At 30.7% G+C, this 27,878-nt stretch overlaps 3 protein-coding genes across 7 annotated transcripts; all 3 read left to right on the top strand.

Moving 5' to 3' along the window:
• Window positions 1-559: 559 nt before the first annotated feature.
• Window positions 560-5,508, top strand: LOC103488276 (probable 1-deoxy-D-xylulose-5-phosphate synthase, chloroplastic). The gene is made up of 10 exons (XM_008446931.3): window positions 560-1,177; window positions 1,526-1,645; window positions 1,731-1,895; window positions 2,092-2,242; window positions 2,660-2,928; window positions 3,072-3,345; window positions 3,685-3,977; window positions 4,081-4,359; window positions 4,465-4,749; window positions 5,059-5,508. Exons 1-10 carry the CDS (start codon window positions 1,010-1,012, stop codon window positions 5,206-5,208), a joined length of 2,154 nt encoding a protein of 717 aa, XP_008445153.1. The 5' UTR covers window positions 560-1,009; the 3' UTR covers window positions 5,209-5,508.
• A 1,912-nt stretch (window positions 5,509-7,420) lies between these two features.
• On the top strand, window positions 7,421-10,132 carry LOC103488277 (ammonium transporter 2 member 5-like). Its single transcript, XM_008446932.2, has 3 exons — window positions 7,421-8,023; window positions 9,083-9,368; window positions 9,478-10,132. Exons 1-3 carry the CDS (start codon window positions 7,421-7,423, stop codon window positions 10,020-10,022), a joined length of 1,434 nt encoding a protein of 477 aa, XP_008445154.1. The 3' UTR covers window positions 10,023-10,132.
• A 5,438-nt stretch (window positions 10,133-15,570) lies between these two features.
• Window positions 15,571-20,273, top strand: LOC103488278 (probable boron transporter 6). 5 transcript variants are annotated; one of them, XM_051082210.1, is made up of 15 exons: window positions 15,571-15,589; window positions 15,718-15,839; window positions 16,589-16,685; window positions 16,794-16,876; window positions 16,983-17,175; window positions 17,270-17,408; window positions 17,488-17,653; window positions 17,737-17,903; window positions 18,069-18,242; window positions 18,353-18,448; window positions 18,542-18,658; window positions 18,741-19,045; window positions 19,171-19,450; window positions 19,557-19,694; window positions 19,790-20,273. In XM_051082210.1, exons 3-15 carry the CDS (start codon window positions 16,591-16,593, stop codon window positions 19,817-19,819), a joined length of 1,983 nt encoding a protein of 660 aa, XP_050938167.1. In that variant the 5' UTR covers window positions 15,571-15,589; window positions 15,718-15,839; window positions 16,589-16,590; the 3' UTR covers window positions 19,820-20,273. The 5 variants fall into 5 exon arrangements, with proteins under 5 accessions (XP_050938167.1, XP_050938168.1, XP_008445157.1 ...); XM_051082211.1 differs by lacking the exon at window positions 15,571-15,589 and having other exon boundaries at window positions 15,678-15,839; window positions 19,557-19,664; XM_008446935.3 differs by lacking the exon at window positions 15,571-15,589 and having other exon boundaries at window positions 15,678-15,839.
• Window positions 20,274-27,878: the final 7,605 nt, after the last annotated feature.

Here is a 27,878-nt window from a genome sequence, read left to right as displayed (position 1 = left end):
TATAATGATTTGAGTTTTATTTTCCCTTTTTTATCGTATTGGAAAAAATTTTATTTAAGTTTTTTGGTTTTAAAATGTTAGATCTCCAAATTATAATAATAATAATAAAAAAAAAAAAACAGAGAAGGGCAGAGTTTAGGCTCTGTTTTATTTTCTTTTTAAATTTATAATATGATTCAACCAAATGACTTTTTATGAACTTGTTGGGCTGGTAGAGATATTCCATTCAAAAGCCAACTTAGCTATTTATATACTTTGGCCCAGTGGTCAGCAGAAGAGGGTTTTCTTTTCTTTTTGATAAAAGACAAGATCCAAGACCATTTAAACTGATCATCATATTTGCCACCTTTACTTCATAACAGAAAGGAAAAGTAAATCTGATTCTTTTTGTTAGGTTTCTTTCGTACTGAAGATTTGATCTTCACACACATATAGATATTAATTGAGTTAATTTGCATCGACTCCTCGAACAAGAGTATTTCAAATTTATATTTGGGAGTTGGTTACAAATAGACATGCAAATAGATGAATGTACATTCAATATTTAATATGAAACAACCATGTATGATGGCGGTTTTTTTAACCATTTGTCTAATGGTTGCACTTTGGTTTAGACAAATGTGTGGAAAGTTCTGGAAACGGCAGAAAAGGAAATAGGCAGTCCAGTCCATAATAATGTTTTGGCCCTTTTAAGCTCCGGGCCTGCCATGGTTGAGAAACCATTCTACACCACAGGTTCTTCATTCTACAATTCTCCCATGAAAGTCGCATCCAATTCCACTTCATTCAGTACTTGGTATTCCAATTCACAAATATCCTTCCGTTTCTTCCTTTACTCATCTACTCATGCTGTTAACTGCTGTGTGATTTCAACTCTTTTAACCCCTTCTGGGTTTGAATCAGCTGCTTGAAGTTTGTATTTACTTGATATTATAAACTGGGGAATTCTTGAATCGTCTATTTTTAGCACTGCCGACATTGGGTTCTTGAGCTTTTGCTGAATTCCTTCATGGGTACAGCTTCAACTGGGTACCCATTTGGAACCGCTGTTCATTCATATGGAAACTCTGCAGTTTTATCTCGTAAATTGGAATTCTCGCGCTTTAATTTCCCTTTCCCTGCTGAATTATCAAGAATCAATCTGAACTCCGGCTCTGTTTTCCATTTTTCTTCCAAGGTATTGAAGCACTTTAGCTCTTCTCTTTGTTGTGAAATTTGTGCATAAGCGTTTGGTTTCTGTGCATGTGAAGTGATGATCATTAATTTTTGGTGCTGGGATGAATTCCTAAATCCCAATGGTTTCATTGCGTAATTGAGTAAGTTGCAAAGTACAGTTAGCAAATCTTTCCAATGTTAAACTAGTGGGGGTCGTTAAATTGTTTAGGTGATGATGTTTTGAATATCTAAATCCACTTCCTGAGGCTGAATTCGCTTATTGGTTAGATCAGGATTTTGGCAGTGTTTAATTTTAGTGTATTTCCATTCTGTTTCAGAATTTGATTGTAACATAATCTTCTTGGTGCAGTCATCAGTTTGTAAGATCCATAGTTTGCCGGACATTGATAATATCTTCTGGGATAAAGTTCCAACGCCTCTACTTGATGTGATCGATAATCCTATCCATTTGAAGAATTTGTCTCTTAAGGTTAGTTTGTGATTTCATACATATTTCTCCTTGTGGGTGCCAAAGATAATATGGCCTCTAAACCAATCAAACACCATTGTGGCAGGAATTGAAACAATTAGCTGAAGAAATTCGTTCAGAATTGGCTTCCTTTCTGTCAAACGTACCAGCATCTCATAAGGCCAGTTTGGCAGTCGTGGAGCTGACTGTTGCCTTGCACCATGTTTTCCATGCTCCAGTGGACAAGATACTGTGGGATGCAGGAGAAGAGGTAGGAGTGTAGGACTATTTTTCCTATGCTCTATATTATTGAACTTCCTTCTGGAACTGAAATTGTTGTGAAGTAAAATATTGACACGATTATGCATACATATATCTATAGGCGACTTGGGCATGTAATGTTCATCTGTCACAGCGAGAGTGTGTCTAAACAATCAATATCATTAATTTATTTTGTGTCTTGCCAGACCTATGCACACAAGATTCTTACCGGAAGACGGCCTCTCATGAGTACATTGCATAAAAAGAATGGTATTTCTGGATCCACATCTCGGTTGGAAAGTGAATTTGATCCATTTGGTGCTGCACATGGCTGCAATAGTGTATCTGCTGGACTTGGTACAGTGGACTGTGGATCCTTTTTTGTGGGGTTATAAGTATTCTTTGTCTATTGTTTCATTCTTTTAGTTTAACGAAATGTGGGGGTAGGAATTTGAACCATTAGTTCAAGGATTTAATGTCTTAATCAATTGAGTTTGTTTAGGTTAATTTTTTTTTATTGTTCTTATTGACATGTAAATGACTCCAATTGAAAAAATCTTCATATTTCAGCTTTTAATAGCACATTATATAATCCTTTGCCCTAAGAAGGTGCTGTTAATAATTCTTATCCTCATGTGATGATTAGTGTGTACACCCAAACTCAAGCATATGGAAAGAATTCCTTGTTTTTGTTTATTTGCTTAAAAGTATTGTTTTTTATTCTTAAAATTGGAAATTGTACAACAAATTTAATATGATCTCATTTAATCTTAGGCATGGCAGTAGCAAGGGATATAAAAGGTAAACGTGAAAGAATAGTTACGGTAATTAACAATTTGTCAACTATGACGGGGCAAATATATGAAGCAATGAGTAATGTGGGATATTTGGACTCAAATATGATAGTGATATTAAATGACAGTCGGCATTCTTTACACCCAAAACTTGATGATGGCTCTAAGACATCTGTTAGTGCTTTGTCTAGCACCCTCAGCAGGCTCCAGTCCAGCAAATCCTTTCGAAAGTTTCGTGAAGCTGCTAAGGTATTTTTCTGATTTTTCTGTTTTAATTGACCTGACACTTGGAGAATGCTTTTCATCTTAATGTGGATGAGAAGTTGGTGTTTGTTCATATTGTTTTAGTTTTCTGAAAAGTCCTCAGCTTCATATGTTTTTTCTATGATTAGGGTGTAACTAAAAGAATTGGTAAGGGAATGCATGAATTGGCTGCCAAGGTTGACCAATATGCTCGCGGCATGATGGGTCCCTCAGGATCAACCCTTTTTGAAGAACTTGGACTCTATTATATAGGCCCTGTTGATGGCCACAATATCGAGGACCTCATTTGTGTTTTACAAGAAGTTGCATCACTTGATTCAATGGGTCCAGTATTGGTACATGTCATAACTGAAGAGAACTATTCAGAAGGTTACCCGAGGGTTGCAGGCAGGAAACTGGATGGTATCCTTTTCCCTAACTCAACTTTTTCCTCTAGTGTCTATCATGTCCTGTGAGTGGACTTTTATTTTATCTTCACTCCTAAGACTTGTTTATTGCTTTACGAGCATTTAAACTACCCTTTTTAGTGTAAGCTTCGTTTTTCAGCTCTCTGATGGAGAGTTGTCAAATCTGCTATTTCTTATTCTATCACTGGGTCTATGATTGACGTTTAGCATATTTAATTTGGACACAGATGCTTCCTTAGCCTTGTTGATCCACAGGTTTATATGAGTAATAAGAAACAAATTTCCATGTGGTGAATTATGTTTTATTCATTCTGGTTTCTTCTCGTAACTCTAGGTTTATATAACATAGACCCATTGCTGTACGGAATTGATTCTCGAACATATGGCGATTGTTTTGCGGAGGCTTTAGTTGTGGAGGCAGAGAAAGACAAAAGCATTGTGACAGTGCATGCTGGGATGCAGATGGAGCCATCAATTCAACTGTTTAGGGAAAGATTTCCTGATAAGTTCTTTGATGTGGGTATGGCTGAGCAACACGCAGTTACATTTGCTGCTGGTTTGTCATGTGGTGGATTGAAGCCATTTTGTGTAATTCCTTCAGCTTTCTTACAGAGGGCATATGATCAGGTCTCTCTCTCCTCGAGCTGCTCCACACATGCATTAAATATGCACTTGCCACTTCGAGTGTTCAGGCGTCTAACAATAGCAAGTTTTGAATTTGGTTTTCTAGGTGGTGCATGATGTCGATCAACAGAGAATTCCTGTACGTTTTGTCATTACCAGTGCTGGATTGGTAGGATCTGATGGTCCTGCTCAATGTGGTGCATTTGATATAACATATATGTCGTGCTTGCCAAACATGATTGTCATGGCACCATCAGATGAGAATGAGCTAGTGCACATGGTTGCCACGGCAGCGTGCATTGATGATCAACCAGTATGCTTTCGATATCCAAGAGGCTCCATTGTCACCACTAACAACCTTGCCCTTGAAGGGGTTCCAATTGAAGTAACCACCTTGTTGATGCTAGTGTGCTTTTTCAAAGTCTCAATCTTCTTGTAACTTGAGAAAAAAAAATATTTAAAATTTGACATTGTTTGTAACACACTGCAGATTGGAAAAGGGAGGGTTCTTGCTGAGGGTAAGGATATTGCTCTGCTTGGGTATGGTGCAATGGTTCAGAACTGCCTTAATGCTCGGGCCCTTCTCTCAAAGTTCGGTGTCGAGGTTACAGTTGCTGATGCAAGGTTCTGCAAGCCACTTGACATAGCACTTCTCCGACAACTCTGTGATAACCATGCATTTCTAATCACAGTTGAGGAAGGTTCAGTTGGAGGCTTTGGATCTCATGTTGCACAATTCATTGCCCTCGATGGACGGCTGGATGGAAGAGTCAAGGTATGATTTCTATAAGCATTTCCTATTTCCCGTTTTAGGCATAGGCTGGTATTTCCTTAAAAAATCAAGTTGAAATAGGCAATGCTTAAGGCACTTTTAGCTCGTTTCACATATGTAGAAGAAAAAACTTCTAAGTCTGACTGTACACTACAAAAGCCACACAAAATCGATGAACCGGGCCTAAGAGGAAAAACTAAATGTCAGTTTTTCAAGCATATGCAATAAATTCCAGTTTTGATGTAAAACGCTTGTATCCCCGTCATTCTGATGTTGCCCTGTGCCACTTTCCTCAAACCATTTCACCTGCAGTGGCGACCAATAGTTCTACCAGATAATTACATAGAGCAGGCATCACCACAACAACAACTCTCCCTTGCCGGTTTGACTGGAAATCACATCGCCGCAACGGCATTAAGCTTGCTCGGCCGCCCCCGGGAGGCATTACTTATGATGTGTTAGGATCTTGTAACTCTCAGTCCCTGCTGAAGGTGAAGTTTTTTATAGTTGAATTTCAGCTAACCAAAGATGAGAAAAACATCAGTACCACACCACCAACATTTTAGGTATCAATTTGTTGTACATTCTGCATCTTGTTTCTGTGCCATTTTTAATGGTTTGCTTCCCTGTTTCTTTACACACAACCACTTTCACACAGAGAAATGAAAGATCTTTGATTCTCCGTCCTACTGTTTTTCTCATCTGATTACAATGTAAATGGTGATCAATCAGAAACTTGCATGTCAAGTCCAAATTTCTCCATCTGTTTTCCTTGTTTGTGTAAGTAAATTCATGGATGATGGTGGCCAACTCATAACTCTTCATTAACAATTTAGCACAATCTCAAAGATAGAATCTGAACAAACCTTTTGAATTTTCTTAGAGATTAATTCATCATCCATGAATGTCTACATATTCTGTTTGGTCGCCTAGAAAATGTGAGAAAAATTTACATCATTTTTAATTTTTAATGCTTGGTTCTTAGATATGGAATATAGCAGACCAATAAACAGTATTATGTAAGACAGTTTTGGGTTCCAGCATTTTTTAACGATGGAATCCCTTGACAACTTTCCTGATAGGGGAAGAAAATAAAAACTATTGACAACTAATTTATGCATTAAGAAATTGCCTTGTTCATCAATATTTTAATTGTTGGTCTCAGCCACATCATCTTATTTGTTCCTATGTTTATGTTCTTTTTCTCTTTTACCTCCAAATCAAATAGCATTCATTCAAAAATGACTTGCGTCATCATTTAATATTTTCTAAAACAATATCATATAATTCTTTTTTAGGAATTATTACATAAACCAACGAACTAATCCCAATCAATCTCTATCAAAGTATTTCATGTTGCTACCAAAGTCCCACCAAGCCGAGTGTATAGAACAATTACAACAAACAGCTCAAGTAAACGTTTGAGCTCTATTACAATCAACAAAAGAGATGATTCTTGTTCGATTAACAATATCATATGGTTTAAAACTATATAGTATAATTCAACAAAAGAGATGATTCTCGATGATAACCTTTTGTCTTATTATTATTATTTTTCTTGTTCTGTTAACATTAGACACATCTTAGCCAATTTTATAATTAAATACATAAATTATATTTGATCATAGTACCTCAACAATAGCTTGTCACGTGTTTGGATTAAACTTATAATATAGTTGCAATCAACTTATAATAATAATTTATATTTAAAAAAAATTGTGTAGATAGATAGAGACAGGAACGAATTTTTTTTTATTTAGCCAATCATAAACACATAGCTGAAATCTCAAACTTTTCAATGTTATGTTAGGAGTAATGAGAATCTGAGGCTTCGATATTCTCTAAGTTATTTTTTGGTTTGTTGTTCTTGGGTGTACTATGTTTATTATGTAAATGTCGTTTTCGATCAAAACTATTAATGGCCTACGAATTTCCCTTTCCTTCATCTGAATCTTTGACGATATCGCTCAATTGTAATTGGATTGCACGCCAATTTGTCTCACCCAAACCTACAAAGTTCACTCTTTTTTTTTAATAAATAATCAATATTTATTGTTTGTAGTTTATTCATCTTTTTTTTTTTTAAAACAAGAATCTTATTTTTTTAAATTATGAAAGAAATTTGAGAATAAAAAAAAAAAAAAAAGTTTTGTTTTTCGAACTTTGTTTTGATTTGAAACTTTTCACTTTAAAATTTGAGAAATCGTTAAAATTAGAATATTTACAATTCTTTCTTAAATTTTTGTAGTATTTTTCATTAATAAATAAATAAGATCAATATATATGGTTAGTTGTCAAAATCTAATGATTAAATTGTTTCAAATTTAAAATCACAAATAGTTACAGAGTTCTAAAGTAGTTAACAAACTTCATGGGCTAAAACTAATTTTAACTCAAATTCTACAACATAAATACCAAATTTTTATTGAGTGATTGGGTGATGTCTAGACTGCACAGCAGATAAGTGCAACTCGACAACTGCACACAATTTTTTTTTTCCTTCATAAATTAATATAAACTCATAAGAATCCCAACATACTATAATATATATATTCTAGACAGCTTATCGTGACAATCCAAGCTCCAAACTCAGAGTTATAAGCCATCAAATTCCATTTCAAATCACCAATAATTTATTTTTGTCCAAAAAAAGAAGAAAAAAAAAAACGAAGTTATGAGCAATATTATTGTCCCTCTACCAGCCAACGTTGTCCCAGACATAGGTGATCCAGGATGGATGAGCAAAGGCGACAACGCATGGCAAATGACGGCGGCGACGTTAGTCGGACTACAAAGCGTACCGGGACTAATAATTCTATATGGGGGAGCGGTTAAGAAGAAATGGGCGATAAACTCAGCGTTTATGGCTCTATATGCGTTTGCGTGTGTGTTGGTGTGTTGGGTTGGGTGGGGTTATCGGTTGTCGTTTGGGGAAAAATTGGTGCCGTTCTGGGGGAAGCTGAATGTGGCATTGGATCAAGAGTATCTGTTGCAACAAGGTTTTGCTGGGAAGTTTCCAGCGGCAACAATGGTGTTTTTTCAATTTGTGTTTGCGGCAATTACATTGGTTCTGATTGCTGGGGCTTTGCTGGGGCGTATGAATTTTTATGCTTGGATGTTGTTTGTGCCACTTTGGCTTACGTTTTCTTATACGTTTGTGGCGTTTAGTATTTGGAGTCCTGAGGGGTTTTTTGCTAAAATGGGACTCATTGATTACTCTGGTGGTTATGTTATTCATTTGTCCTCTGGTGTTGCTGGCTTCACTGCTGCTTATTGGGTATGTAATTACTCTCTTTCTTGTTCTAAATTTATTGTTTTCTTTTTCCTTTTTTTTTTTTTTAATTTTGTTACATGCTTAATTATTTAAATTCTTATTTATTTAGGTTTAGTTAGGTTATTATTTGATTCTTTATCTCTTAGATTTTAAAAATTCTGTGTATAAACTCATTTCACCTCTAAATTCTTTGTCTTTGTTTACTTTCTAGTTCTACTGATGTTTTCAAGAAACTAAACTAATTAGTGTTGAAAACATTGAAAAATGGTAAAAATGATCAATTTTGAAACTAAATTACTTAGTTTAAAGAAATTGTTGGCTTCATTTTTTAAAATATTATTAGAAAGTACATAAAGAAGTAAGAAATTTAGAAATAGATCTATACGTACGTATAGTATAATATATATATTAATGGATATATACATGTGTATTTAATTTTCAAAAACTAAAACCTAAAAATTAATAATCCGTATAATAATATATTGAATTTAAGGATTTTTCCAAAAATAAAAATATTTGACAAACTATTTATATTTAAAAAACACTCAAATATATAGTTTATTACACTTCATAATAAAGTATAAACATATTTTCAAATGTTTTTTTTTTTTTTTTTGACAATTTCCTTTGAATTTTATTTTATTAAAACTATGTTTATAAAATTTCTTTCAACATTTAAATTTTATGCTTTATTATTGTATTCTTTTACCGATATTAAAAAAAATCAAATTTTGAAAAAGGACATTTCTAAAATCAATAAAATATTGAAATTATTTACCAAATATAATAAAGTTAATTCAATCTGGTGTATATTTAGTTGCTTTTGTTATATTTTGTAAATAGTTTTAATATTTTGCTATCTATAACAATTTTAAAAAAAAAAATAAGAAAAATAGTATTTAAAACGTTATTTTAAAATGGGTCTAAAAGTTCGATGAAAATGAAATAAATTTAATTTTAAAAAATAAAAAACTAAATAGTTTTGAGAGGGGACACAAATAGTAATTGGTATCTGGTTCTGAGATGAAACTGATATGTGTATATATATGTGTGAGTGGACAGGTTGGGCCACGGTTGTCGAAGGACAGAGAAAGCTTCCCTCCGAACAACATTCTTCTCATGCTAGCGGGAGCAGGGCTGTTGTGGATGGGTTGGACTGGTTTTAACGGGGGCGACCCCTACGCCGCCAACATCGACGCCTCACTGGCTGTTCTTAACACCCACGTTTGCACCGCCACCAGCCTCCTCACTTGGCTCATCTTCGACATCATCTTCTTCAGAAAGCCCTCTGTCATCGGCGCCGTCCAGGGCATGATCACCGGCCTCGTTTGCATCACCCCCGCCGCAGGTCACTTCTCTCTGAAATATTATCATCAAAATTAGCAGCTTACAATAACAATATATATCCATCATCATAGTTTATGAAACATAATATGTGTATATATATGTGTATCCAGGAGTTGTTCAAGGATGGGCAGCAATTATAATGGGAGTGCTATCAGGTTCAATCCCATGGTTCACAATGATGGTTGTTCACAAGAAATCCGCCATTCTTCAAAAGGTAGACGACACAATGGCCGTCCTCCACACCCACGCCATCGCCGGCAGCCTCGGTGGCATTTTAAGCGGCATCTTCGCCGAGCCACACCTCAACAATATCTTCTACGGCAACTACAACCAATACATCGGCCTTTTCTACGGCTTCAATACAAAACAAGTCAGACTCGGCTTCCGCCAACTCGGCGTCCAACTCCTCGGAATCATCTTCGTCACCCTCCTCAACGTCATCGTTACTAGCCTTATCTGCGTCCTCCTCCAATACATTGTCCCGCTCCGGATGTCGGAGGAGGACATGGCTATCGGAGACGAAGCCGCCCACGGTGAAGAGGCCTACGCCATTTGGGGCCAAGGTGAGAAGATGGATTCTTCTAAGTATGATGTAGAGGCCCCAATTGCGGCCGCTAAACATAGGCATGCAGCTGGTCAGGTTGAAATGACTTGAGGCTTTTGTTTTTCGTACTTCTTTTTGTTTAGTTTACAGGCATGAGAGATTGAATGATCTATGTCGTGATTGATTAGTTGACTCGAATTTGGGTTTGCATGCTACTTTAATTAACCACAATAATAATAACAATAATGTTGCATGCTCTCATTTGATGTGACAACTTTCCTCATAACTGGGGAGCTTTGGTTTGGTTTTGGGAATTGGTTTCATATATGAAATGTGTAATATATAGAATAAAAAGGTTAAATTTTCTGTTCTCTTGTTTTGAAGATCTCATTTTATTATATATATATATATATATATATATATATATATATATATATATATATATATATATATATATATATATATATATATATTTCCTTACCTTTTAATTAAGATCAAGATCTGAATTTTAATTTGTAATTACGTTGGACTTAATTACAAGCCTACAATTCTTCTAATGGTAATTAAGGTGACCTAACATGTGGACAAATTTAAAGTTTTCTTTTTACTAAGTAAAATCTTTTACTTAAAACTAGACTCAGGCTCAACCTTAGAGAATTTTAGGATTTCTCTTTGCATGCTTTTTGGACTCAATCTTTCGTTTGTCCAAAGTGACTACGGGATTTATAATTTTAGGCTTAACTCAAGAATTCTAATTAAATTTATCGATCATGGACCAAAGTTTCTAGCTAAATTTAATAAGCCCATCGTTATGATCACATGGTAGTTAAAAACTGGACACACTACATTTTTTAAGTTGACCATATATTTGCCTTCCAAATTCTCTTTAGGGGTGCACTTTAATTGGCCTTAAATTTCATTTTAATGATACAGTGAAGTTACGATCATTTTAGTTAAAATATATTTATCACTTTTTAAGAAATAATTCTAAAAATAAATTAAAATATTTACAACATATAATAAAATTTTAGATTTTATTAATAAACTTTTATTACTGTATGAATATAACTGATAAAAAGCATATCAATGTTTATAATTATATAGAATCTAAAATTTTATTATATATCGTAAATATTTTGTCAAATTTATTATTTTTTTAGAATTTTTCAAAATTAAATATTAAATCAACTTTGGTAATTAAAACATGGAGTTGAAGACAAAAGTGATTTTCAATATCTACATGAATCGAAGAAACTTACCATTTAACCTGATTTTATAAGAGAAAGAATGAAAGGTTGCAGCCACGTGGATGATGTGAGCATTAAACTTGGGGCCATGTCATCGATTCCAACGCGGTGATTGGTGAAGAGTGAACAGAAATCCCCAAAAATCCTCACCAGTAGAATAATTGCTTTTTCTATTTAAAATAGTAATTACAATAAATTCTGTATCCTAAAAATAGCCCATCTAGAACTACAATATTCCGTACAAGTAACAGCTCTTATGCCTCATGAATGTTGATGGATCTTCGAAAGTACAAAATATGCTAAAAATACATATAAAGTTATATGATTTTTAAAATATAAGTGGATTGTGTTTATGTCTTGACCTATCATAATTTATGAAAAGAAAAACTATACCAAATTTAACTTCTTCTTTCTCTTTCTTTTTCTTGGAATTATGTTAAGTTTAAACTTTGATGTACCATGTAGTTCAAATAACATAAAATACGTATTTATCAACCTTAAACCTTAGAGTAAAAAATATGGTGGAAGTAAGTCTTACGCAAACGATTTAAAATATGGATAGGTAATTTTAAGATAACTCTCCTCTATTTTTTATTTATTCTCTGACTTTCTTTATTAGAAAAGAGACTTTTTGATGTCCTTAAATTTAAGTTTTTTAAAAAAAATAAACAAATTAAGTCTTACAAAATTTTACACCAAAGATAAAGGATTATTACGGTGAAAACCATTATAAACTTGTTGAGCGTTTAAATTTATATAATTATTAATTTAAATGTTAAAAAATAGAGTATAAATGTAATTTTCTTTAAGAAAAAAAGACCATGCCTTTCATATTTTATAATGTTTTAGAATAAATTTGAGAAAAAATGAAATTGAAGTCGGTGAGGAGTTTGGTATGGTTTATTATTTGTTGAAATCCACGTTTAATTTGATTTGGAATTTGGAATGTCGATGTGTGAAATGTGAATAGATAAAAGGACGAATGTTGGGTTGACCGTCGATGACACGACAGATTTCCCACCTGTCGGTGTAGAGTGACTCATCGCCGGTGGAACTAACGGCGGCGCCTTAGCTGTCAAGGATGGTGCCAAAATTTACACCTGGCCTCCGCAACCACATAATAATAATAATAATAATAATAATAATAATAATAATAATAATAATAATAATAATAATAATAATAATAATAATAATAATAATAATAATAATAATAATAATAATAATAATAATAATAATAATAATAATAATAATAATAATAATAATAATAATAATAATAATAATAATAATAATAATAATAATAATAATAATAATAATAATAATAATAATAATAATAATAATAATAATAATAATAATAATAATAATAATAATAATAATAATAATAATAATAATAATAATAATAATAATAATAATAATAATAATAATAATAATAATAATAATAATAATAATAATAATAATAATAATAATAATAATAATAATAATAATAATAATAATAATAATAATAATAATAATAATAATAATAATAATAATAATAATAATAATAATAATAATAATAATAATAATAATAATAATAATAATAATAATAATAATAATAATAATAATAATAATAATAATAATAATAATAATAATAATAATAATAATAATAATAATAATAATAATAATAATAATAATAATAATAATAATAATAATAATAATAATAATAATAATAATAATAATAATAATAATAATAATAATAATAATAATAATAATAATAATAATAATAATAATAATAATAATAATAATAATAATAATAATAATAATAATAATAATAATAATAATAATAATAATAATAATAATAATAATAATAATAATAATAATAATAATAATAATAATAATAATAATAATAATAATAATAATAATAATAATAATAATAATAATAATAATAATAATAATAATAATAATAATAATAATAATAATAATAATAATAATAATAATAATAATAATAATAATAATAATAATAATAATAATAATAATAATAATAATAATAATAATAATAATAATAATAATAATAATAATAATAATAATAATAATAATAATAATAATAATAATAATAATAATAATAATAATAATAATAATAATAATAATAATAATAATAATAATAATAATAATAATAATAATAATAATAATAATAATAATAATAATAATAATAATAATAATAATAATAATAATAATAATAATAATAATAATAATAATAATAATAATAATAATAATAATAATAATAATAATAATAATAATAATAATAATAATAATAATAATAATAATAATAATAATAATAATAATAATAATAATAATAATAATAATAATAATAATAATAATAATAATAATAATAATAATAATAATAATAATAATAATAATAATAATAATAATAATAATAATAATAATAATAATAATAATAATAATAATAATAATAATAATAATAATAATAATAATAATAATAATAATAATAATAATAATAATAATAATAATAATAATAATAATAATAATAATAATAATAATAATAATAATAATAATAATAATAATAATAATAATAATAATAATAATAATAATAATAATAATAATAATAATAATAATAATAATAATAATAATAATAAAACGCGGAGAAAATCACTCATTACATTTTATCATAGCCTTCGCATTTATTACTTTCCAAACCCATTCCATCACCTAAGGGTGTCTTCACTGTCTTATTATGTGTCTCTTTCCTTCCTCGTTACTTTTTAAAATTTAATGAAATTTTGGACTACTGAATATTAATTATTTTTCATATATTATTTTAGTTTATTAAAAAAAACAATACACGCTAAATAAAAACGATAGCAAATAGGTAATAAGACATTGAATATTTAACATTATACTTACCACGTTGTTATTGTTTTTAGAATGTTTTAATAATCTCTCGATTGTCCTCGATATCTATTTTAAATTTATTATTTTCTTATCTACTTTTTTTACTTTTAAAACCTTTATTTTAACTTATTTTTGTTTCAAAATTTACTTAAAAGAAAAATGAGAACATGGTAAAAACTTGGGAGAAGTTAGGTTTTTTTTTTTTAGAAAAAAATGGTTATGCATTTACTTTTTGTAATTTAAAAAACTCAACCATATAACTCAGGTCGATGATCTTATTAGAAACTCCGAGAAAAAAAATTATGGACATGTCTATGAATATTTTGTATAATAAATCAGTAATAATCGCTTTTATCATAAAATAAATTAGAGTTCGGTTAAATTTAAAAATATTTGGTATATTAAGAAATGGGTTTGGTTAAAAAAAGAAAGTTTCTAATTTTGTTTATAATTTTGTGATGAGTTCCAAATAAAATACATAGTTTTTTAGAAATTTAGCAAATCCAAATTTTAAATTTTAAAATACAAAAACAACATGGTTTTTTAAATATTAACTAACTATTTATATTACACGAAATAAAATGACAAAATTGATATAAATATTTTATCAAATGTTTTTTTAAAAAATTTCTTTATTTAAAAGTACATTATACAGAAATTTCGATACATCTGCAGTTATATATTCATTTTAGTTTTGTTTAAATTTAATTATCATAATACAACATCACTTATTTTCATAGAATATTTTCAAATTTCATAACCAAACATATTCCAAGGCTCCATTTAGTGATTTTTTATTTTTCAATTTAAGTTTATAAATACTCGTTTTCTCTCAAATATTCTTTTATTTATTATTTACTTTTTTACGGGAAGTAATCTAAAATCTTCCATTTTTTTTTTTTTTACACTTAAACGAATATACAAAGCATGATAGAAAAATGGCAAATAAATAGAGAAAATTGTCATTATTTAGCGTTCAGATGTAATTGATTTTTTGTTATTGGTTGGTTTTTGATCCTGAAATATAAATAGTTATTATTATTATTAAAAAGAACCGAATAAACAAAGTCAAATTTTCAAACACCAAACTAAAAGTTTGGATAATTACGAGTAGGTAGTGATAATTGACAATCGCAAAGGTTTGATCCCTCTCGTTCACATTAGAACATGAAATAGTAATCAGTAATTAATTAATTACCAACATAACCTAAATATTTGGTCTTACCACAGCACCTTAAACAGTTAAAACCCTCCAACAATTCCTCTCCATCTCAAGAAGTGCCTATTACAAACAAACCCTAATTTAAACAAAAGAAAGAAAAGAAAGACGGCCGTTGATTACAAGAACGAATGTCCAAGATTTACGGCTGTGATGTAGGAGTTCCAGGTGATACCTTAGTCATGGATCCAGCGGATAAAATGAGGCCGAAACAAGCGGGGAGAAGTAACCAAATTGGTGTTGCCGAGTAATTGAACATGCGGTCATCGCTAAACCCCGAGCCAAACGCTGGAAGACCTGTCCTGTTCCGCAAGAGAGGAAACGGAAAAGTAAAACAAACAAAAAAATCAACCAATCAACTATTTTTCAATTTTATTTTTTATTTTTTATTTTTATTTAACACATTTTCCATTTTTTAAGTCTAAAAACGAAAATTAAGTCGCTTACCATTTGATAGCTCTCCCCGCATTCGCCTTCGCCGGTGATCTTCCGGCTGGTAACTGCGGTGTTTATCCCCAGACCGACGATACTGATTCAATCAGCCTTTATCTTCTCTCAGCCACATTCCCCGCCTTCTAGGTGATTCGCTGTTTATCTGATTATATCGAAACGCTCTCTGTTAGGTCATTACGCTTCTCTGCATGGCAATGCCGCATTGTTCTGTGGATTCTCTTCAATGTTTTAGAACACGAGAACACGATCGTATTAACGAGTTTTGTTTATAATCTTTCGTATTTGCCTCTTTTAACATCGATGATGAACATTCAATATCCGCAATGTTTGTTGAGATTTGGTTGTTTATTTATTATGTCTGTTGGTTTACCTTTTTGGAAAAGGTTCTTTAATATTTTAATCGATGACAGTTCATCGTAAGAGATTAGAATTTTGACGCTACCGATTGAGATTCATCTGGTCGTTTTAATTAGTCAAATCTTTGTATTAATCATGCTTTTTGTTGGTGTTATATATAAGAGAATTATGCTTGCTTGTTTTCTGTGTTGCGAATTAATGAAATTCTAACCACTGTCACATGCACACCAATATACTGTCATTCAAAGAATGTGGTAAGTTTGAAACATTTCGTTTGTTTCTTTCTCCTTTGTCTCGTGAGAATCTTACGCGGTTTTGGAGATCACATAGTATTTGTTTTATTCTTTCTTCTCTGTCCTTTTGCATCTTCAGGGGCTATATATACATACACATATATAAAGTTGTAAGTCTTTGTACCTTATTGGAATTCAATGGTTGTTTCTTGTAATGTGAAAAAAACTTAGCAGTTTCATCACTAGGTGAATATTCATTTTCATAGTTGCTTTGATTGGGTTCAGTGATGGGGGCTCCGTTCGAGGGAATTGTAAAGGATTTGAAAGGAAGGGCAGCGTGCTATAAACAGGATTGGATATGTGCACTATGTTCAGGCGTCAGGTTCTTTTTTCCTCATCTTTAAAATGCAAATGCTAGAGATAATTATATATGGGGTCTTGAATTTCTTACAATGTTCTTATATACTTGATGTTCTTTTGCGTTTCCCAGGATTTTAGCTCCTACTATGTACATTTTCTTCGCCTCAGCTCTACCTGTTATTGCCTTCGGGGAGCAACTTAGTAGAGATACAGGTGCATCTTGCAATGTAGATAAAATTTGATTTGTTTTGAATTTCGTTTCTATAAACTGGAAACGGGGTTCTTATTTCAATCTTTTTATCATCCTCATTGTGCTTAGGTGGAAGATTGAGCACTGTGGAAACATTAGCCTCAACTGCGCTGTGTGGAATTATCCACTCAATCTTTGGGGGACAGCCTTTGCTGATTTTAGGTGTGGCAGAACCAACAGTTATAATGTACATTTACTTGTACACTTTCTGCCAAGGCCGGCCAGATTTAGGAGGCGAGCTCTTTATAGCCTGGGCTGGATGGTAGGTGAATTAGTTTTCCAGATATCAGTCCCTTCTACCCATATCTTATTGGAAATTCAGGGTTTTGCTTACTTTTTTCGTATGTCTGTCATAGGGTGTGCATCTGGACAGGACTATTTCTGATTCTCCTTGCAATCTTTAATGCTTGCAACATCATTACCAAATTTACAAGAGTAGCGGGGGAATTATTTGGCATGCTTATTGCTGTTCTTTTCTTTCAAGAGGCAATAAGGGTATTATGATTGATTGACATTTATTACAAAAGGAGGAGGAGACGGCTTGAGTGAGACTTACTAAATATCCTAATTGCAGGGACTGATCAGCGAATTCCAGATTCCCAAGTCAGAAAAGCCAGAGCTCTTGGAGTACAAATTTGAATGGTTGTATACAAATGGTTTGCTTGCAATAATTTTTTCTGTCGGTCTACTCTTCACAGCATTGCAAAGCAGAGGTGCAAGATCATGGAAATATGGCACTGGTACAAACTTGATAAGCTAGCTTCTGCAAAATTTAAAACTACGTTTGAAACCATTCTTACTTTTTTGATATCTCCGTGTGCAGGCTGGTTCCGCAGTTTCATTGCAGATTACGGGGTTCCACTTATGGTTGTGTTCTGGACTGCATTGTCATATGGAGTTCCCGGCAAAGTTCCACATGGAGTTCCAAGGAGACTCTTTTGTCCATTACCTTGGGAACCAGCCTCATTGTACCACTGGACTGTAGTGAAGGTGCGGTTTTTTTAAGCTTCATTCCATTTCCCCTACTGTCAAGTTATGGAAGCTCGTGATCATTTGGTTAACAGAGCTTTATTTCTTTATTTTGATCATAATCTAATACATTTAGGAATACCATCAACTGGAATTAAAAGTCCACTTCACATGCTTGATTCGCAGGACATGGGGAAGGTTCCAGTGACTTACATCTTTGCTGCTGCTCTGCCTGCCGTGATGATAGCAGGCCTATACTTTTTTGACCATAGTGTTGCATCACAAATGGCTCAACAGAAAGAGTTTAATCTTCAAAATCCATCTGCATATCACTATGATGTCTTCTTGCTCGGGATTATGGTAAATATTTGTAACTTGGTTTCTTTTACCTTATGTATTTATATTTATCCTTTACCAAACCCCAGGCTCTATTGCCCACATCACAAACTGCTGTGTTTTTGCTGTTACAGACTTTGATTTGTGGATTGATTGGATTGCCTCCTTCTAATGGTGTCCTCCCACAGTCCCCAATGCACACAAAGAGTCTCGCAGTGCTTAAACGTCAGGTGTTTAAACATTGAATGCCAAGAAAACTCACCAGTTCTGTTTGATATTCAGACCATTCTTAGTGGATTCTTATATTTTTATGTGAATTGCAGTTGTTTCGAAAAAAAATGGTAAAGAGGGCAAAGGAATGTATCAAACAAAAAGCGAGCAACTCTGAAATTTATGGAAAGATGCAGGCCGTGTTCATTGAAATGGACGCTGCTCCTGTTGTAATGCTCTAAAATCATGTACCCCCTTCTTTCTTACTCCAAGAATGGGTTATCTCATGCACCTTATTTGCCCTTTTTGCAGCCTAAAGATCTAGAAACCTTGACAAAGGCAGTAATGAATGCTGATGAAGGTGCTCAAAAGGGAAAATTCGATGCTGAGAAAAATATTGATCCTTATTTGCCTGTTCGTGTGAATGAGCAAAGAATGAGCAACTTGCTGCAGTCTTTCCTTGTTGCTGCATCAATATTCGCTGTCCCTATAATGAAAATGATACCCACATCAGTTCTTTGGGGATACTTTGCTTACATGGCCATTGATAGTCTCCCAGGAAATCAGTTCTGGGAAAGGATGTTGTTGCTCTTCATTACACCTAGTCGGCGTTTCAAGTAAGTCTACATAATTGATTCTTAAGGTTCTGGCACTAGTCTTTAGTTGGCATGCTTTATAGTTTATTTAATATAACTGGGATTCTACTGTCTACTTAATTTTATGTTTCTTCTTCTTGTTCTAGGGTCTTGGAGGGGTCTCATCTATCTTTCGTTGAATCTGTGCCATTCAAGATCATTGCTTCCTTTACGCTCCTTCAGTTTGCCTATTTCTTGTTGTGCTTTGGTGTAACATGGATACCTGTAGCTGGGATCTTGTTCCCACTGCCATTTTTCCTCCTCATTAGCATAAGAGAGCATGTGCTTCCTAAGTTCTTCAAGCATAGCCATCTTCAAGAGTTAGATGCTTCAGAGTATGAGGAGATTGAAGGTGCTGGACATCGCCCCATCAATCTCACAGCACCGGTTAGTTTAACTTTCTTTGTTATATTGGATCTTCTGTTGGCTTGAAATACGCTCCCTCTCTCGACAAACTTATTCTAAATGTTCACTTCTAATAATGTCTGCATAGGAAAAGGAGCCACCTGATTCAATTGCGGCCGAGAGCAATGAAGAATACTATGATGCCGAGATATTAGATGAGATGACAACTCATAGAGGAGAATTAAAGCTTAGAACTGTAAGTTTCAAAGAAGAAAGATCCTTTCAGGTTGGAAACAAATGTCAAAGCCTCTAATTATTTGACCAATTGCTCCATCCTTTAGCTTAGCATTGACTCATTATTATCCGACATTTAAATTTCAGGTTCATCCTGAAGATTCCCTTCGAATGTGAAGCAGATGAAAGCAAATAGGATAAAGAGCGTGTTTGGTCAAGATCAATACAACAATGACTATGACATCGGTTTGCAATCAATATAGGAGAGTATACGGAAAGACATTTTTCTTCTCATATAGTGGCTGCTAACTCAAAGGAGATGAAGTTTTTTTTTACATGAAACCGATTCATTATATAAATACACATGAAAGAAAAAAAAGAGGATAACAGAAAGAAGATTTAAATCAAGGATTTGAGATGTATTCATTTTACGGTAGGAAAAGCTTTTAGAGAATTCACAAGCTTTAGCCATTCATTATTGATTTGATTTATTGTTTGTGACAATGGAAGGTGGGGATTGGTTAATAAGAAGATTAAGAAAAAGAGAGAATGGTCTTTCAGACACTAAATTATGTGCGAAGATAAGATGTAGTTTTTTTTTTTTTTCTTTTAATATTGTTTTTTTTTTTCATTTATTGTTTTGTTTTGTTTTTTGGGGTTCACTTTATTATATGGCTGTTCAGCTAACTATAAATATATGGTGAATATAGAATCTTATATTACATTTGTTTCAGATTTTACTGTCGAGCTTTGTTCTTTCTGTTCTTATTCGTCTGTGTTTGAATTTATAAGATAATGGCTTCTTGAAAGTTAGAGCAATGTATGTACCCAATCGAAGTGATACGACTTAATAATATATGTTCTATTAGTTGTACACTTGAGTTCTAAATTATATGACCAAGAAATAGTTGCAAATATTGCATTATTATTTATAGATTTTGTTTTATTTGTAATTATTCAAAAATGTTCTTATATACTTCATTATTATCTTTACAAATGTTATTTTGGCAAAAGCCCCTCTAATGCAATCTATTATATTGAAAGGAATAGCTATAGGAGAGAAACAGATGAGATGAAAAAGGGTATTACATATATTCAGAATTATAGTTGATGGGATTTTAGGAGAATGTTTGAAGAATTTATATGCTATTTTTGAGAAGAAAGTGAATAGATTGTATTCCATTTATATTCATAGTATTATTACTCTCACAAAACAAAATAGATTTTTTATAAAAAAAAAATACGTATCAACATTCTAAATATTCTTAAGCCATATTTGACCCACTTCCTTGGTTTATGCATTTTTAAATTCTCTCTCCTTTAAAAAAAAAAAATCAATTTCAAACTCTTTACTTAAATCTTAGATTAGATATCAATGTTCTTTGCTTCTTAAATGAAAATCCAACTAATACTTATAGTTTCATACCATTTTATTTAATTAGTTTTATTTTGGCTTCAACAAGTTGTAATGCTCTCATTTTATTATAATTTAACTCTCCGATGTTTTTCCATCTCTCTCTATCACTTATCTAAGTATTTACATGTTGGACAATTCTCGATCCATCAGATTTTTGTCTATCCACATTTCGATCGCTTGAGGTCGATAAAAATGTTTTCAATTTTAAACTTGTTATAATTTTAGCTTTGAGAATTTAGTTGTATATCAATTTGATGATCTTCAAGAAAGTGAGATATCTGTTGATACATCAATTAATTTAAAAGAATTATAACTAATTAACTTTTACCATTTTTCATTACTACTATAATTAAATTTAAAATTGCAACATCTTTTAAACCTAAGACACTAAATAGAAACAACATTAAGAATTTTAAGAACTAAACGTATAGAATTTTGAAACTTTAAGAACCGAATGGAAACTAGACTCAAATCAAAAATAATAATAAGCTTGATTAGTGGTTGTTGAGCTTTGTTAGAAAGACTAGAAGTACAATACAAAAAAAAAATTAAAAAGTCTAGGGAGTTGTGTGAACTTTTGAATATCACAATGTAAGGAGTTGATAAGGTATAAAATTGATGTTTTTTAATAGCATGACACACACAAACTCTTTGGATCAAACAAGTAGTAGATTTCACAACTCTCACTTTTCTACTACTACTTATCAACTCGTTAGGTCAAACAAATGAGTTTGGTAATCCACTCGGTATAAAAATGAAATGCTTTCTTTCTTTTCTCCAATTTTCATTATTATTATTATTATTATTAATTTTTGTCACATGGTAGTGGTATTTCTCAACCTCCATTTTTGATAATAAGGACTTTTTAACAAAGATAATTAATAAAATAATCCAAAATCACTTTTCAATTTATGCATTGGCAGCCTCTAAAGTCATATTTCTCATCTTTTAACATCAACTTACCTAGAATTGCATATTGAACAACATCTTTAAATTTCTAACATTTTCCCTCCCATGAAAATTTTGTGTCAATTAAAATTTATATAGCAATTTATTCCCCAAAATTTTTATCAAATTAATTCTGATTAGACAAAATAATGTCGCTTTAAATCATATATTGTCAGTCCAATGTCCCTTTGTATTGACTATTGGGAGAAACCTTCAACTTGGGGACTTCACCGACTTTTCAGGTTTTGGATGATATGGGCCCAGAATCATGGGCTGTCCAAGTTGGGCTTCAGTACATCCATCTTTCTAAGATCATGGGCCCAACCCTTAAATTTGAAGTCCACGTTTAGAAATATGAGAAATAATTAATTTTATTTTGTAAGGTGGGGAACTTCTGATTTAAAAAATTATATACATACATATATGTGTATGTTTATATACATATGTGCATATATTATCTTAACTTATATATGAATATGAGTTAATGACTCGCTTGATGAGTTTAGTTCAATTAGATTTTGTAAATAGTCTTAATTAGTTTATTTCTAAGTAATTCAATAATTAATTTTCTAATTTTCATCCCACTTTAATATATACTATTTTTAGGATTTTTTTCTTAAAATAAAATAAAATAAAAAAAGATAAAACAAACTATTTTCATTCTATATAACAAAATTGACAAATTCAAAACGTGGATATTTTATCGATTTTTTTTTTAATTTTTGACAATTTTCTATTTCTTTTTAAATCTTAAGATTTTAGTGTTTGAGTTAAGGAGTTATGCTTGTAATATTTAAAATTTATAAGTATTGAGAATAAAAGTATAAGTTTATAAATAATTAAATTTAAAGAGTATTAAGGGTGGAAGGAAGCCCCATGGACATCTCTGCTCTCTATATACTTATTTTTCTAATCAGTTTAGAATTTAGAAAATATATAATACTTTTCTCGCAGTATATTTTGTGATGTCATTCAAAGAAAGATCAATCCTTTAACCAAATAATGTATGATTTCAGTACATCTTTTTCATTGATTACTTTCCAAAAGTTTAAATCAATTATTTAACTTCTTGGTTTATCCAAATATTTTTATATTTCAAAAGATGAACCCATTTATTTATGAATTTGAGAAGTAATATCCCTAATTGAAAACGTTGGTTGATCATACCAAGTCAGAAGTGTACTTTAGTCCTACCCTATAAACAATATGCTAGCTTGCTATCATATATAGTGGAATATTATACTTCCAAGCTTGGAAATTCAAATATTATCATACCAACATTCAAGCATATATTTTAATAACATTCAACTGTTACAAAATTTATGTTACCGGTTAAAATATCTTAGCATGTTAACCTAAAACAATTAGAACAAGTTTGGATCTAACTTTTTATATTGTATGATATTGTCCAATTTGAACGTAAAGTCGTTGTGTTGTCATTTAAATCATTTTAAATTAAAATATTTCGTACTAATAGAGATAATTGTTCTTGCTTTATTGGAATTAATTCTTTTTCTACTAATATGATGATTTATAATTTACACTTAACTAGTGCGTGTGAACAAAATTTTTCATTTGACTTTTTCAACTCCTCCTTGTTTATGGTTTCTTTTTGGCTTCTAATGTGTTTCTTCTTTGAAACAAAAATAACACACGTAGTGTAGAGTGAAAATTTTGAATTTTTAACTTTTATTTGATTTTATATGTCTTAATTAGTCAAGCTATACCCAATTTCATCGTGAAATTATAATTAAAAGAAAAAAAAAGCAATTAAGCAAATCTTTACAAGAAAAGTTTCTAGCAACATGTTGGGGTCCTTTATTTATTTTCTCCTTAGTATTAGAAGTTGAAATTTTCATACCCAAAATTGTCGTGTTTGATAAAAGAATAAAAAGTGGTTAAACTAAAGTCAAAGTCAGTGAGCAGTTATTTTCTGTCAGATGTTATTGAAGCATTTATAAAGTCTAAGAATGTCACCATTTCAACATTCATGATTCATCTTATGGTTTAATTATTTTATGTATATGTATATATATATATATATATATATATATATATATATATATATATATATATATATATAAGATTTTTTTTTTTAAAAAAAACACATCTATTTTTGTAGTTGGTTAATTAATACCAAACTAAAATATTAGGACCACTGAATAGAATTAAATTCATTATAATAATAACAATAAAGTAGAATTAAATTAAATTAAAATTTTCTTATTTCTTTTGTTATATTTTTCTCAACCACAAAAAAGAAGAAATTATATTGGCACAGATTGGGGCATAAATGTGCGCACGTGCAATTGCCTTCTGTCACTTTCCTTTTCCTCCTTCGTGGTTTCAAATCAAAATGGCCGCCCAAGTGCCACCGAGTGGCCGGAGTTATTCAGGTCGGCTGCCGCCATATCGGAGCAAGTTGTATCTGGAAACTGACGGTGGTGCTTGTGAAATAAAGACCTATTTTTCCTTGAACAATAATGACCAACTGTATTATCTCCCACCTTGGTCTGGACCCCTTTTTTGTTTTGTAACCAATTGATAAGATTTAGATTAAATATATAATATATATATATTTGGAAATGGGAAATGTCAGTGGGTGGTGTGGTGAGCCCAATTCTCTCCATTTGTGGCCTTTTCTTTTTCTTACATTCCATATATTTCCTGTTTTTCTTTTTATCCTGTTTTATGGGAAATGCTGTTGTTTTCCCTTAGTATTATACCTCCCTCCTCTGTTATATACTAACAAACAAAAAATATATATGTGTAACAAATACAATTGAGAGAGACGTCAATGGAATAAATATTATAGTTTATAAGGTTTCATTCAGCCACGTCAGATGGTAGTGGATTTTTCCTATAATTTCTTCTGAGTATTTATCTAACATTATATATAAGCAATTTAAAATTACCCTATTTTACATATATAATAATAAATAAATAAAAGAACAATATGATACTGATCAAACCTCTTTTGATAATCCCAATCAGAACTTCAAATAGGAAAGTGTGTGAGGAGAAAAAGATAACTGCTTGAACGTCACCAATAATGTCTAAGGGGATACATCTTTCTTTTGATTTGTTAGGCCTAAGAGTAAGAGTAAGAGTAAGAGATTTTATTAGCCTCATTTTAATATATAGATAACATATTCCAACACCCAGCTAGCTTATTAATTCAAGGGGTGAGAATGATCACGAAGTTCCTTGGACTAGGCACAACAAAGTAAATGCCATATTTACAATAAAGTCTTGTCTACAATGTTATGTCTAGCTAGCTATTTCACCTAACTGGATCACATAAACGAACACTTGCTTGTACTTAGCTTGATGTTCTCATTTTACCTAACACTTTTTGAATGAGATCATTAATATTTATATGATCTATTGTAGTGTTTATTTCATCTACTTCTTATAGAAAAGGTAATAACTAATTATCCTCTACTATGTTGTATATATTTACATATTATTTTCTAATATCATTAATTGTGAGAGTTTTTATTGGATAAATAACTTTTTTTTTTATATTGGACCACTCAATGATGTTATGTTCTAGTTTGATCAATTTTTTACGTTACGTTGAAATTCAAAGGTTTTGACATTTAAAAGAAAAATTTGATGTATGATTATGAGGATAAGATGAAAGGATCAAAATTTGTACTTGTGGAGTGTAGTTTTTCATCAATGATATATGTATATATATACATCAATTACTCAATAAGTTATCTTTAAACTCTTGTCAAGTGGGTATGGTACTAGACTTGTCCATATATTTATCTTAGTAGGTTTAAGTGAAAATACAGATATGTATTATCAAGTAACCGAATCAAATAGTCTAAATATTAGATCGATCTTTTATAAGTTTTTTTTTTACCGGTTTAACGAATATGTAAGTAGGGGAATTTGACATGTTAAAAATGTAATGGTAACAATTGAACTATATTCAATGTGTTTGGAAAGGTTAAAAGAATAAGATAAGCTAGAAACAAGATGGAAAATGGATTATTGGATGGAACTTAAAAATAGTGTGTAACATATTGGGGGGTGAGGGGGGAATTTCCAAGTAGGCCTAATATCCCTTTTGGTAATCTTATCTTGAGACAACCTTAATTAATGCGACATGAACACGTGGCTAGTCCCAGCACCGTTAGATCTAACCAACAAAATCGCGTCGGTTGGCTTACAGTCATAAAAAAAAAAAAGGCCTTAATGGGCCATACTCACCCGGTTCAGATCTAACCCCAAAATCGTAAAATGATTATCGAGGCCCCCACTCATTTTGGGCCCATAGGCCCAATGATTCGGCCCTTCACCTGACAGCCGCCATTATTGGCATTGCCTGACTTTGAGAGCTACGTGTCATGATAGTTACACGTGGTCACCTTTCTCACCTCTTCCTATTTCTAGTTTTAAGTCATTTAAGAAAGATTTTGTCTTTTTATTTTATTTTTTTATTGATATATAAACCTAAAATCATAATAATAATAAATAAATAAAATAAAATAAATAAATAGTCGGTGATGAGAGAAGGAGTTTTGTACTGAGAATAGCAATACAATAAATAGATGCATGTGTGGGGATCCCGAATCCACAGCAAAGGCACATGCCCATCTTCCCCCTTCATAATCAAATTCCTATCATATAACTATAATATATAAATATATATATATCCCTAAATTTTCTCACAATTTTCAATTTCTATTTCTTTTTCAATAAATTAAAAGATTCATACATGGACAGAATTATGTATTTTGATTGAAGAAACTCATCAAATCAATTTGATTTTATTGATTACAACTATATGATCGATTCGTAAGTTATTTAATTCACAAAATCTCAAACCAAACCAAACCAAATCTAGCTGTTTTCAATTTCTAATTTTTATGATTTTTTCTCAAATATAGTTAACATTAATGTATTTTGATTTTCCATTTCTGTTGATGTGAATATTTATTTCCTTCGGATTCAGGTCTTCTGTTGCAATCATTTTAAAAGGGAGGCAATGGCAATAATATATGGGTGGTTTAATTTCTTTGCCTTCTATTTTTTCTTTTTAGGAAATATGCGGTAGCTTTCTAGTTTTAAAAAAATGAATTATTTTCTGTCACATTATCCATTTCATCCTATTCTAGGTCCCAAATAGGATAAAATAAGAATTTATATATACCATTAGGAGATATATATAAATTTATCGATCTTATTCTTCTTTCACGTATATGTATACCCTTTTCTTTTTACGATATTAAAGGATTCAAACCATAATTTTCTTTCTATTTATACCACATTCGCTTTTTCAATATATAAATACATAAACGTATTTAAAATTCTTTTAAATATACAAATTATAAATCATATACATACATTAACCAATACAACATCACTTGTTTAATTTTTTTTATTTAAAGAAAAAAGAAAGACCTTAACTCAATGGATAAAAATAGTAAAAAAAAATAAAATGAGAATCAAATTATAAAAATGGATAATACAGACTAATCAATCAATCAATCTTGATTTGGGAATGTCTCTTCCAAATATAATGTCTCCATTTAATTAATTATTTAGGAAAAAAAGAAAAGAAAAATGGCCTAAATTGAGATCCGTGTCTGAACAGCAGCCGTCGATCACGTGGTGTGTAGTGAGTGGAGATAAAAGAGAAGGCAGCGCGCTTTACAAGACATGAAAACGACAATTTGATCCACCGTTTTGGATTTGGATATGTCCCAATGCCATCAAATTCCAGTGAAACCAAATACAAAGAGAGCCCATTTCACCATTTTCATTCTCATCCCCACAACCTATCAATATTCATTCTTCTCTTCATTTCTTCTCTCTATAAAAGACAAAGGTTTACTTTTAAGGAAAAATATCTTT

Source organism: Cucumis melo, chromosome 3 (assembly GCF_025177605.1).
Source record: "Cucumis melo cultivar AY chromosome 3, USDA_Cmelo_AY_1.0, whole genome shotgun sequence".
NCBI lineage: Eukaryota > Viridiplantae > Streptophyta > Magnoliopsida > Cucurbitales > Cucurbitaceae > Cucumis > Cucumis melo.
The sequence above is the reverse complement of the archived record's forward strand: the minus strand, read 5'-3'. Positions and strand labels throughout refer to the sequence as shown.

Bases quoted from the DNA above. Each gene is read 5' to 3' on its own strand.
- LOC103488276 (XM_008446931.3), top strand. From the start codon at position 1,010: ATGGGTACAGCTTCAACTGGGTACCCATTTGGAACCGCTGTTCATTCA. The intron at 1,896-2,091 runs GTAGGAGTGTAG...GTGTCTTGCCAG, and splicing joins TGTGGGATGCAGGAGAAGAG to ACCTATGCACACAAGATTCT. The intron at 4,360-4,464 runs GTAACCACCTTG...AACACACTGCAG, and splicing joins TTGAAGGGGTTCCAATTGAA to ATTGGAAAAGGGAGGGTTCT.
- LOC103488277 (XM_008446932.2), top strand. From the start codon at position 7,421: ATGAGCAATATTATTGTCCCTCTACCAGCCAACGTTGTCCCAGACATA. The intron at 8,024-9,082 runs GTATGTAATTAC...GTGAGTGGACAG, and splicing joins GCTTCACTGCTGCTTATTGG to GTTGGGCCACGGTTGTCGAA. The intron at 9,369-9,477 runs GTCACTTCTCTC...ATGTGTATCCAG, and splicing joins TTGCATCACCCCCGCCGCAG to GAGTTGTTCAAGGATGGGCA.
- LOC103488278 (XM_051082210.1), top strand. From the start codon at position 16,591: ATGGGGGCTCCGTTCGAGGGAATTGTAAAGGATTTGAAAGGAAGGGCA. The intron at 17,176-17,269 runs GTAGGTGAATTA...TGTCTGTCATAG, and splicing joins TTTATAGCCTGGGCTGGATG to GGTGTGCATCTGGACAGGAC. The intron at 18,243-18,352 runs GTAAATATTTGT...TTGCTGTTACAG, and splicing joins TCTTCTTGCTCGGGATTATG to ACTTTGATTTGTGGATTGAT.